This window comes from Panonychus citri, unplaced genomic scaffold (genome assembly GCF_014898815.1).
Source record: "Panonychus citri isolate SS breed McGregor unplaced genomic scaffold, ASM1489881v1 Contig00142, whole genome shotgun sequence".
NCBI lineage: Eukaryota > Metazoa > Arthropoda > Arachnida > Trombidiformes > Tetranychidae > Panonychus > Panonychus citri.
Window position 1 is genome coordinate 251,533 of NW_026515547.1, and position 12,508 is coordinate 264,040.

Below are 12,508 nucleotides of genomic sequence, written 5' to 3' on the forward strand. Positions count from 1 at the left end.
TAGATATGAGGTTAACTCTTGGGATTTCTTCACTTTTTCTTAACGAAGGGCAACAAGCTATTTTGTGACCATCCGCAAGACAAGCAGCGCAAAAAGTACAATTCCTTGTTTCGTGGGCATATCTGAAGCAGATTGCACAATGTTTTTCTCTTAATTTGGAGACTATCGGGCAAAATTTAAGGAGTTTCTTGGTTTCTTGATAACCTTCATCTAAATCCTTTTTATTTCCAGCAGAAATCGTTACCTTGGCCATTTTTCTGTTTTCTAATTGAGTACATTGAACTACAAATTTTTTGTTGTTCCTAATTGAATTGGAAAGAGGAACACCAAACTTGTTGAATATTCCTCGTAAATATTGAGTCAGGACTAATATATTGGTGACAAAGAGGAAAGGAGAATTATCACCGGGGCATCTAATAAAGAGGCAATAAAATAAAACTTAAAATTAGAATAATTGGTTAATTGGGATGTAGTCGGGCTTAATTGGGAAGGTTTTATCCTTATTCTTTTTCTTAGTTTTGCTTATGATGACAGGCTCAGTGATCATTGAGTAAACTGTTGGTCTAGGTTGATAGATTATTTTGACGATTTTGAGGATTAACATGACGAGAACAGAAAGGGAGATGAGTCCGAGAAAGAGGTTAAAAGCGTCACGTTTTAGGTACGTGAACCAAGATTCATTGGTTTGACGTTGGGCCTCGATGACTACATTTTTGAGCAATTCTAACTTTTCTGGTTCTAATTTTATTCTCTCATAATCGTAGAGTGATAATTGCCAGTTGATTGTTGTTGACCAGGAAGTCACGTCTTTCTCATGTGTGAATGTTAGGTCGTTAGATGTATAAGAGGTTTGACCGATCTGAAATGACATTGAGCGGGATATTTTCAGTACTTGGTTTGGACAAGGTCGGGTGATGTTAAAAATGGTGAGATTGTGGCCATAACAATAGACGAAAAAATCTTCGTTAACGATTTTCGTTTGGGGTTTTTTAATTTGGAAGTTGTAAGAGCCAATTTGAACACAATCTGATAATTTCCATAATCCGGCCTCAGGCACTTTGTGACAGAACTTTCCCGTATCAAAATTTAGTTTTTTCGATGCAAAATCATCTTCGGTTACTTCACACATTTCAGGCGGCTTCGAGGTGGTGTTTACCACGATAAACTTCGGGCCAACATAATTCTTGATACAGATTTCAGTGTTTACTTCTTGAATTAAGGTGAATGGATCAACTTTGTGTATGATGATATCATCAGCGTAATTATCGACTCTGAATAATAACTCGACGAGGATTGTTTTGTTGATCGTTTTGAAAGTTACTTTGCAATTTTCCATGGAGCTTAAGGGGCAACTTTTCCCACATGGTAACTCTACTTTGAAAAAGTTCAATAAGCTTTCCGGTATCTTTTCCCCATTTTCCATTGCGACTCTGGTTTCTCTCATGATTTCGTTGATTCGTTGTGTTTGATAAACAACAGTGGCTGATTGGAGAGAGGTGATTGGGATCATTTGCTCTAACTCATCTAGTCGAGTGTTCGTTGAAAGGATCTGATCTGCAATGTGCTTGAGGTTATTTTGATGGTTATTTAATACTTCGTAGGTTAGATTTGAGGCTGTTGCTAACAAATCATAATTTGGTGATTGGAAGATCCAATTTTTAATTGTACCGAACCCAATTACAGCTAATGATCCTATTAGAAGAGTTGAAAATATTACTCTTTTTTCCTTCTTTTCTGTGTTATATTTGATCCAAAAAGTGGAAGTGTAAGTTGATTTTCAACATAAGATTCACAGTGTTGTCGTGCTAGCTCAAATATATCTTCTCTATTATATGGTTTTAGGCCACAAAACCATTTTATTTCCTCTCCACACTTCGGTGCTTCCTTTATGAGTCTTTTGCAGGCAAATTTGTTGATCAGTCCCTGATTATCGATCTCACACTTATCTGCGTCAATGCTCAAGCTTCCATGTATGGGTGATTTAATTTGTAAGCATAGATTCTGTATGCTTATCGTGTAATTTACATTTTTACGTCCATTTATTATCTTATGCTTCGTTGCTCTCCAGATCACGTCAGCACCATATTCAGTCCCGAAAACGAAGCTCATCAGAAAGAGAATGATGAGTATCATCATCTGTTTGTTGAGATGAGAGGGCGATAGTGATCGAGACCTGTGATCTCGTGAATTAAACTTTGATAATTGAGAGGCATGGACTCGAATTTCGTGATCATCATTCTTGATGATGTAAGTTGTTTCTCCTATTTTATCAATGATGGAAAACGGTCCCTCTTTTCTGGTGTAGAGGACCTTTTCACCGATTTCGAAATTCTTAATCTTGGATTTTGAATCATGATAAGCTGTTTGTTTTTCTTTAGCTTCGAGAGAGAAGATTTTCGATTGATCTCTGATAGTTTTCCATTCGTTGATGATGAATTTAGTGTAATCATCAATGTTGGTTTGGTCACTGGTGGGTGAGAGGTTGATGTCGACGGGGAAATTAGCTTCTCGACCATATATGAGATAAAATGGGGAAGCTCTTGTACTGCTGTTCGCTGCTGTATTGTAAGCGAAGGTAATTAGGGGTAGCATTTGAGTCCATTTCGATTTATTTTCTTGACAATAATGAATTAACATTTGGCAAAGGGTTCGGTTGACACGCTCGGTTAATCCATTGGTTTGAGGGTGATAGGCGGTTGAAAATTGCCAGCGGGAAGTCATAAATTCACTGAGTTTCTGAATTATTGATGAGGTGAAATTGGTACCTTGATCAGATAGGATAGAGGCGGGGCAACCGTGGCGAGCAACGATGTTTTCGATCAGGAATTTTGCAGTTACCGAGGCGGCCTTGTGAGTGAGCGCCTTCGTCTCCACCCACCGAGTAAAGTAATCAGTGGCCACAATGATGTATTTCTTTCCTGATGAAAATGGTAACGGACCAACTATGTCGATTCCGAGTTTCTCGAAAGGCCTACCAACATGGATTGATTTCATTGGTGCATCGATGCATTTGTTTGTTTATTAAATTGACAATCGCGACAATTTTTGATGTAATTAGTTATCACCTGGTGCATTTTTGGCCAATAATATCGTTGACGAACACGATTGTAGGTCTGATAGACTCCACAATGACCTCCAATTGGATCATCATGATAAGATTTCAACAGTTCATCAATTAGAGTCTCGGGCACCACTTGGACCCATCGGTTACCATATTCGGTTATAATTTTTCTCTCTAGTAATCCATTTCTAATGCGATGATTATTAACAAGTTTAGTTTTAGTTAGTTTATCCAGAGAGTCCAAATTTGACAGTTGATTCATTTTCATTTGAATGAAGGGGTCGCTATGTTGTTCAGCAATTAGTTTACTCGTTTCTTTGGAGTCCTCTTGAATTAATAAGGTGAAGATCTCATCACCTTGTTCAAATTGTTCATCTTTATCGTTAAATTCAGGATCATGAGTCGGGTAACGGCTCAGACAATCAGCATCAGCGTGAGTTTTCCCAGACTTGTAAATGATAGTGAAATCAAACGATTGTAAGGTTATGGAGTAACGCATAAGGCGAGGAGGAAGTTTAGCCTTTGACCTTAAAAAGCACAAGGCACAATGGTCAGTAATGATCTCGAATTTGGATCCTTCGAGGTAGGGACGGAATTTTTCTACGGCGTAAATGATGGCGAGACATTCTTTATCGGAGATCGGGTAATTGACTTCGGCTCCTTGTAATTGTCGACTGGCGTAGGCGATCGGCTTCCATTTATTATCGTGGCGCTGGAGGAGAATCGCACCTAATCCAAAATCAGAAGCATCGGTTCTCAATTGAATTGGTCGATTTGGATAAAAGTGTTCGAGGACATGAGTGGAGCAGAGTAACTTTTTTAGTTGTTCAAAAGACTCATGTTCATCGGAGCCCCAAATGAAAGGTGCTTCTTTTCGTGTCAGTTGAGTGAGAGGGCGAGCGATCTTAGCGAAATCGCGAATGAATTTTCGATAATATGAGCAGAGCGCAACAAAAGCTCGGACATCTCTAAGTGTTAACGGGATCGGGTAATCACGGATTGTCCTTATCTTCTCAGGATCTGGTTCTTGTCCATCTTCACTGATGACATAACCAAGGTAAAGAATTTTCTTTTTGAAGAAGGTACACTTCTCAGGCATGAGGGTCAGTCCGGCGGTTCTCAATCTGTTGAAGACTGATCGTAATCGATTGAAATGCTCATTCATGGTTCGACTGAATATGATAATATCGTCAATGTAAACGAGACAAGAATTGTATTTGAGGCCAGCCAGGCAAACGTCCATTAATCGCTGGAAAGTGGCGGGGGCGTTGCAGAGGCCAAAGGGCATCACTTTATACTCGTACATTCCAAATGTTGTTACAAAGGCACTTTTAATTCGATCGACTGGATTTAATTCGACTTGATGGTAGCCACTTCGAAGGTCAAGTAAGCTGAAATACTTTGCACCTTGGAAACAGTCGAGTGAGGTGTTAATATCTGGAATCGGATATCGATCTTTCTTGGTGATCGCATTCAATTTACGATAATCAACACAAAGTCTCCAATCTTTGGTTTTCTTGCTAACTAGGACAACAGGGGATGACAATGGAGAGTAAGACTCAACGATAATATCGTCCAGGAGCATCTCATCTATTAGAGCCTTCGTTATTTCCCTTTTTGAAGCACCTTGGGTGTAAGGAGCACAAGCAATTGGAGGATGATTATCGGTATCGATGGAGTGGGTGAATAGGTTTGAACGGCCAATCTCACGTTGGTTCGTAGCGAAGACGTCCCGAAATTCGTTGCAAAGGTCGTACAATTTATCTTTATCACTATCGCTGACTTCACTGTCAATATCGATGGTGATGGAACGGTCGATGTTGTCGATATCGATAGTAGATGATTCACTTTCACTTGCTTCAGTTGTTTCAATTGATTCAGTTGATTCACTTTGATTAGTTACTTCAGTGTCAACTTGTTTTATTGGCTGACTATTAATATGTACCCTACCGGCCGAACAATCAATCACTATATTAGCCTTTGACATAACATCTTGACCGATTAAGACACTAAATTGTTTGGGTAATCGATCGATTACTTGGACTGTAGTTACTATCAATAGGGCTGAACTATTGTCACTGATCTTAATTGTAATATCGACTTGACCTAAGATTTGAATTGGCTTATCATTGGCCGCTAAGGGAGTTGGACCTTTATATGGTTCTAAGTTCAGTTTCAATTGTTCAACTAATTCTCTTGTAATCAGGGTCATGTCAGAGCCGGTGTCGAACATGGCTTCAACTCTATGGTTATCAACTTTAATCTGTTGATGGATTAGCTTTTTCTTGAAGATCGAGCAAATGGCTGAGACCTGAGGCTCTTCCTCTTCACTAGTGTAATCATCATCTTCTGCATCATAATCAACTTTAGTGATGGTTCTAATTTGAGGACCTTGATTTGTTTGCTCTTGCTGGTTAGAGGGATTCTCTCTTTGCCTGTTCTCATCTCTCTCTCTCCAGTTTCGATCATTATTAGAACGATTTTGATAATTTCTATTATCTCTCCGTTTATTACGATTGTAGAACGGTTGTTGATTGACCTGGGCTGATGGGGCTTGTTGATTGACTTGTGGTTGATTAGGCTGAATCGATTGATCTTGTGATTGCATAGCATTGGATTGCAATGGTAAGTTTTGTTGGTTTGACTGAGCTGGTTGAGTCAGTTGACTACTAATTGGCTGAAAGTTATTGGCTTGAATCGCTGCCATTCGGTGGCGACAATTTTCTTCGGTGTGGCCACGATGACCGCAAAAGTTGCAAGTGACTCGATTCTGATTGAAGGCTTTAGCAGTAAATGTATTTAACTTTTCTTCCAATTGATCAAATTTTGATTGCAATTGATTCAAAGTGTTTAATAATTTATTCTCAATTGCATTTGATGAATTAGACTCAAGGCTAAAGTTATGATTAGGTTTGACCTCACCATTAACTAAGGCCTTGTCAGCTAATTTGGCCGCCTGGATTAATTCACTCAGTGACTTTGGATTTTGTAAAGTGGTGACAAATTTGATCTGTGGTAAGAATCGTTCAGAGATGAAACTAATCATTAAGTTCTCAGGCATTTGACTGTTCATTCGAGAGCAAAGCTCTTGAATCTCATAGATGAAGCTAGTTGTTGGTTGGCCTGGTTTCTGTTTGCTATTATGAAGTTGTTGAGAAAGGTGAGTACGATAATCTGCTGGACAGAGTCCAGTTATCATGCATTCTCTAAGCTGTTCATAAGTCGTTGGCTTATTCGCTGGTCCGAATGAACTAACGGTCAAGTTGTACCAGCGACGAGCTGAACCTTGAAGATAGAATGGGATTATTTTAAACATTTCAGTTGCATTTAAGCCTAGAGCTTGAGAGGCAAACTCAAATTGGACCAACCAATCAACTACATCCTCATTATCTCCCCTGAAAGGTTCAATAGTTATATGGTTCTGCAAAAGGTTAGAAAGATTAATGTTCATAACTGAAGGAGTTGGTTGATTAAATTCCTGATTGGGTGTTGATGATAATGACGGTGCAGTAGGAGGTACTGACATTTCGATCTAATGATTTTAGTCAAAGGGTAGTAAAAGTTTATGATTGTTCAATCATTTTAATCTAATGATAATTTATGACTGAAGTAACTAATTGACGTGTGGTAAAGTTATTTTAAGGTTAAAAGGTGTTATCATTTGTTGAAGGTAATTAAAGTCAATGAATAATTAGATCGAGTAGAGGTGAATCGTTGAATGTAATCGTTATCAAGTCAAGTTGAATGGTAAAGACGAATCTCAACTGGTTCAATTTCTATCGTTATGATTTTCAGAACTTGGTTTAGGTTGTTGTTTGTCTAATTGGAATAATGATTTAACTTATGAATTATTTATTATTTGGGTAAAAGGTTATGGATGTTAACTGTTGACTCAATGTTATTAAATGAATTTGAGTAGCTTCTAATTATTGTTGATATTGTTAATCGTTGATTGGTTACGCGAAGGTCGATACGAGTTCGTTGTTTTATTGAATGTCAATTTAGAGTTTAATCGGTGGGTTAACTGGCTCAGTGACTGAGTGATTGATTATAATCTTCACTGATTCTGAATTATTGTTCTTATTTATGCAGAAGGGTGATAGTTTAAGTTAGGTGAGTCCTCACTGACTCTTATTGTTTTGAAGGAGGTCACTAAAGCTTCACTGATTTGTTTCACCTTTTGAATCTTCACTGATTCAAACTAAACTTCTGATTCAGTTTTAATCTTCACTGATCAAGCCGAACTTCGGGTTCAGTCTTAATCTTCACTGATCAAACTGAGCTTCTGGTTCAGTTGGAATCAAGTTCAAGGTGTTAAAGTTGAAAGCAAGTTCAAATCTGATTAACTATAATTCATTAGGATTTGTTCATTTGAGTCTTCACTGACTCAGTTGAAACAAGTGAGAGTTTGAACCTTCACTGGTTCTTATTGAAAATTGAGTAAGATTTGATTTTGGGTAATTTATGGGTAATGGTTTAGCACAGGAAGAAAATTAGTTTGATATAATTAAGTTTCTTTACCTTTACCAAATTGAATCTCAATGTTTTATCTTCTTTGTTGGCCAACTGATTGGATTTTAATCTGTTTACAAAGTTTTAGGTGTAGAGTAAGAGATTTTTGAAATAACAATTTATTGTTTACAATAAGTTGAAAAGGAGGAAAAAATATCATTAATTCACATTCATCACTTTGTGATAACTTTGTTTATTTAGGGTGGGTTAAACCCTCACACAGAGGCACCAAAATTGTTGAAACTTATTAGGCTAAACTTTTGTTGGAATCACAATCAAAGTAATTGTTTACTTATTCTTCATTTTTATTTCTCATCATTGGAACTTTTATTTTCAATCTTCACTGATTGAAAAATTCTAATTAATTAATATCTAGACTCCAATACAATTTTTATACGAGAGAGAGAGAGAAAAGGAGAGAGAGAGAGAAAGTCAAGTAAAGGTGACTTTTGTAAGGTGGTAAATAAGGTAATAAAGTGATTATCTTAATCTCTCTTTTTCTCTCTTTGACATTTCATAACAATAGCCCTGTATATTAATCTCCTAATAATTGTAAATCAACGAGGATGTTGATCCTTTTTTATGTAACCCCAAAGAACTGTACTAAAAACTGGTTACCCGACCAGTTTTCTTTGTTCAACCAGGTACCACATGAGAGGTGGTACCTGGTTGATCTGATTGGATAATTTTTGTTGAAGATGAAGAAGATGAGGGAGAAGAAAATCTCCCGAACCACTAATATAATGGCCAATTTTCTTTATGAAATCGGGGTAGATGTTATCCAACTGTTTTACTAAATAAATACTGTTTTAATCAGCGTAATTAAATTGTGTACGTGGTTACAATTTAAATTTATCCCTTAATGCTTTTTCTAAAGCTCTCTCTCTTTCTCTCTTTCTCCAACTCTAAAATTAAGCTCAAATTTTCCCTCTCTCATCTTTTCTCACTCGCCTCTTTCGGCCCAATCTTGCATCTAATTGACTTTGAATATTCTCCTTCGCTACTATATCCGAATTGTACATTACCCGAGTGAGCTAACAAAATTCCAATTTAGCCATGAGAATATACATGTATTTTTGACCTCAGGTTATTGTTTATCTTGACAGTAATTTAAATTGCTTTTGACCCTTGGTCTAATTGTTAGTGCGAATTTAATTTTCTCACGAGATCAAAACGTCAATCCAATTGATGATTTTGTTTACTAACAAGGTTCGTGATCGTGCAATGACCTTTTCCTATTGAATGTTGTAGGAATAAACTATATTTAATAAATCTATGTACCAAAAGTGCATCTATATCATTTAATTGTGACCTTAATAGTTGAGTCTTACCATAGACATATAGCACCATTTATTATATGGGAAATATACTAAAATGGTAAACTTTTTCAAGCACCTAAGTTTTAGTTTATGGACAGCCTAGTGGCCCCTATCGACGGCTGATGTAACTAATAATCGAAAATTTTATTAAAGTGGATTTATCATGTATTGTACCTATTATTAGTGCTTTATAAGTATATCTGATGGTTTTAAAGGGAGGAATTGTTTCTCACATTATAATAATGAAATACCCATATTATCATAATGATGATAATATGGGTATTTACATAATGAACCTAACCTGAACGAAATGATTGGATAGAATGTAATTAATGGTTACCAAAACGCATTTTATTGATTAAATAAGGTAAGAAGTAATAATGATTCGATACAAAAGAAAGAAAAAAATTTTTGCGAATGAAAAACGAATAAATAAATCTAACGTTATGATTGTTGTTGTAGTTTTTGTGATTGAAATTCTTCTCTGAATATTGTATCAAAATATCGAAAAAATATCGTTATCTATCGAGTATGATATTGTACCGGAACGTCGCTACTTTGATAATTTGAATGACGAGGCTGTAGTTCAATGAGTAAATTATCATCGTCAGTCTAATTGAACAAAAAACTTTCAAGTGATAGTGAATGTTGATTCAGTTACACGTTTTAACTAATTGATTCATAATATGAGTGTTTCACCAAATGTTTTAATGTTAAAATGAGTTCGGTTTCATTGATCAATAAACTTCCATGTATTTCCAATAGATATTATTTAATATTGTCAAGAGAATCAATCATTTCTCTTCCTTAATTACTTGCAATCGTAATCAATTCAATATTATAATAAATCAAGAAAACATAATTTTTAGTATGTTTAGGGACTAATCGCGGTCCATTTATTTAAATACAACGGAATTATGACCGGAGCACTTTGGACACTTTTTTCACCAAAACAAATCTGATTTTCTGTAAGGGCATGAAAAGTTGTCGGTAAAATAAAAATTTCATGATCTAAAAATTCATCGTTTCTGAGAAAAAGCGACCTGAAGTTTAAACTTCGAACTTGATTTTCTCGAAAATTACTGATCAGACCAGAAAAAGATAAACATATTTAGACTTTATATTTTGGCTTTACAAATACACAAAATCTCAACTCTTAACTAAAAAGTCTAATTTTTGCAGAGTGTCCTTTTAATAAATAAACCGCAATATAATAAATATTATATATCAAGATAAATTAAATATTATCATGCGAGCTTGATTGAACAAAAATCTTTATTAATAAGCTTTGAAATTTGATCAGTATATTGATCAAGTTTTATCTTGTCCAAGATCGTATTGATGATGTTCGGGTGTAAGTGCGTTTCTTTTCAGATGCAAATATTTTATCACATATGATTGGCAGTATTATACATATGGAAGTATTCAAGAACGAGACCATAGCAAGGTAATAGACGAAAGAAACTGGCTTGGCATCCATTAGTTTAGATGCTATCCATGGATGAATAGCTTCACCAATCGACCCATTGATGAATATAAATGGAGCTAAAGCATTTGTGAGAATAAAATACTTTTGTAATTTACTTAGAGCGACTGTGAATAGAGGAGCGAATCCAATGCCAACAAGATTCAATCCAATCCATGCGCATAACTGATTATAACCTGCATGAGGAATCAGAACGAATATCGCTGCTATTTCGCTACAATAGCTAAATAACATCAAGTATTTGTCTCCAATGAAGTTCGATATGACAACGAAAAAGACTTTGTAAACGGTTAGAACCAACCAAAATACTGTTACCAATGAAGCTCCAGTAGCTTTACTCATGTGTAAATCAGATTTCACAACATATGCAGGAGCTAATGAACCTAGAAAATGGTGGAAAACGAAAGTCAGTTTTTGATACGATTGTCGCACTAGGAGATAACTCATACCGATCAGAACTGAGACACCGAAAGTTGTATTAGCAAAAAGTGCCATTAATCCAACGCCAACATAGATTTTCCATTTCTTTGGTTGATCATCAATATCCTCTTCATTTGTATCGATGGTTTGTTGTTTCGTTTTATCTTTGAAATGAAATATCAAGAATCCAACCGATGAGATAAACTGCAAAGCCGTGACAGAGAGAAATGCCCACTGAACTTTAACATCATTCGGAGTGTAATTTCCCTGAATGGTAATGTTATCTATCTTTGTGATAGTAACACCATCACTAGAATCATCATCATTTAGAGGTAGTAAAAATGGTTGACTAATTAGTGGAGTTATCAAAGCACCAACACCAAAGGCCCCGTGAAGAACTTGAACATAATTCGATAGAGATTTACTGTCCTTCCAGATTCTAAGAATGTAAGTGTTACAAACTGAAAGAAAATTACTCGAACATTGAATTGGTCAAACAGTTGTTGAAATAACTGTGATTCATTTACTCACCAATGTCGAAAATACCCTGAGCGAATCCTGAGATCAAAATGAATGAATAAACGAAGTAAAAAGATTTGAACCAAGGAGCGATCGCAATCGCTGCACCAGCGATAAAATTGGATATAAAGAGTATCATATTTGGTCCTAAGAATCGATCAATTAAACCAGCTTCAAATTGAATTAATAAGATTAATACAATTTGTAAGATATTAAATATGTAAATGAAACAATTAACTTACATGCAATTCCTCCGATAAGATACCCAATGGATCGAGCTGGGACCAGGTTCGATGTGACGGCGAAAGATTCACTAATTCTGATCTGAAGATCAAGTAAAGAGGATCCAAGTAAAGTGTTACATCCACCGAGACCCAGAAATGATATTACACAGAGCAAAGTTTTTATAAGTTTTACTCTATGGCTATCAGATGAATTAGTTAACTGCATCTTCGTCCTGTCGATTCAATCAAATCCTCGAATAGTAAAACTGTTTGATTGCCATGAATTCAACACAATGAAAAGAAATAAAACTATTCACCCTTCTTTTATATGGAACTTTATAATTACTTTTATAACTTTCCAAGATAATTTACTAAGATCAACCATTTTTTTCATATCTTACATACAAACCGATTAAAACCAATCTGAATTCACACTTTGAGTCTAATAACAATATTTTACATTAACATGTTTTCTTCTGATTTAGATCATAATAAACTATCTCCTACCTATTAATAGAATCATCATAATTGTACTCAGGAAAATTACACTCAAGATTAGCTGATTAATACAATTTTCTGTTGAAATAAGTGAAGAAATTCACTGATTATGTTATCTATTTCTAAGAAAAATTAAGTGAAAATTTGTACTTGATTGTTGAGTTTATACTCGACTCATCGTCGACATAAATGCTTCAAATACAATAATTGGCGCTAATTGTGTCCCTTATTTGATTGATTGTCTCATAAAGCCAGAGACTTTGAGTTAGCAGTCACTTTTTAAATCATTCACGTAGTTGAATATTATCAATGAAAGATTCAGTTAACCTAGAGATATGATCATAAGTATTGTCCACTCATTTGAGTGATTCAGTTTTAAAATGGTCAACTGATTAGATATCAAAAGTTACATTTCCTTGATTTTCATTTTCATGATTTAAAAAGTGGTTGCAAACTCAAAGCCTTTGGC

The 12,508-nt window shown here is 35.5% G+C and overlaps 1 protein-coding gene across 1 annotated transcript; it reads right to left on the minus strand.

The window, feature by feature from the left end:
* Nucleotides 1–10,163: 10,163 nt before the first annotated feature.
* LOC128395873 (sodium-dependent glucose transporter 1-like) lies at nucleotides 10,164–11,983 on the minus strand. Its single transcript, XM_053356346.1, has 4 exons — nucleotides 11,560–11,983; nucleotides 11,330–11,488; nucleotides 10,828–11,259; nucleotides 10,164–10,761 (listed from the first exon to the last, which is right to left on the minus strand). The coding sequence occupies exons 1-4, from the start codon at nucleotides 11,765–11,767 to the stop codon at nucleotides 10,211–10,213; spliced, it is 1,350 nt and encodes a 449-aa protein (XP_053212321.1). The 5' UTR covers nucleotides 11,768–11,983; the 3' UTR covers nucleotides 10,164–10,210.
* Nucleotides 11,984–12,508: the final 525 nt, after the last annotated feature.

Excerpts from the sequence above, each read along its gene's own strand:
- LOC128395873 (XM_053356346.1), bottom strand. The coding sequence starts at position 11,767 with ATGCAGTTAACTAATTCATCTGATAGCCATAGAGTAAAACTTATAAAA. Across the intron at positions 11,489-11,559 it reads TCTTATCGGAGGAATTGCAT|CTGGTTTAATTGATCGATTC; the intron begins GTAAGTTAATTG and ends TTCAATTTGAAG. Across the intron at positions 10,762-10,827 it reads CGGTGTCTCAGTTCTGATCG|GTTCATTAGCTCCTGCATAT; the intron begins GTATGAGTTATC and ends ACCATTTTCTAG.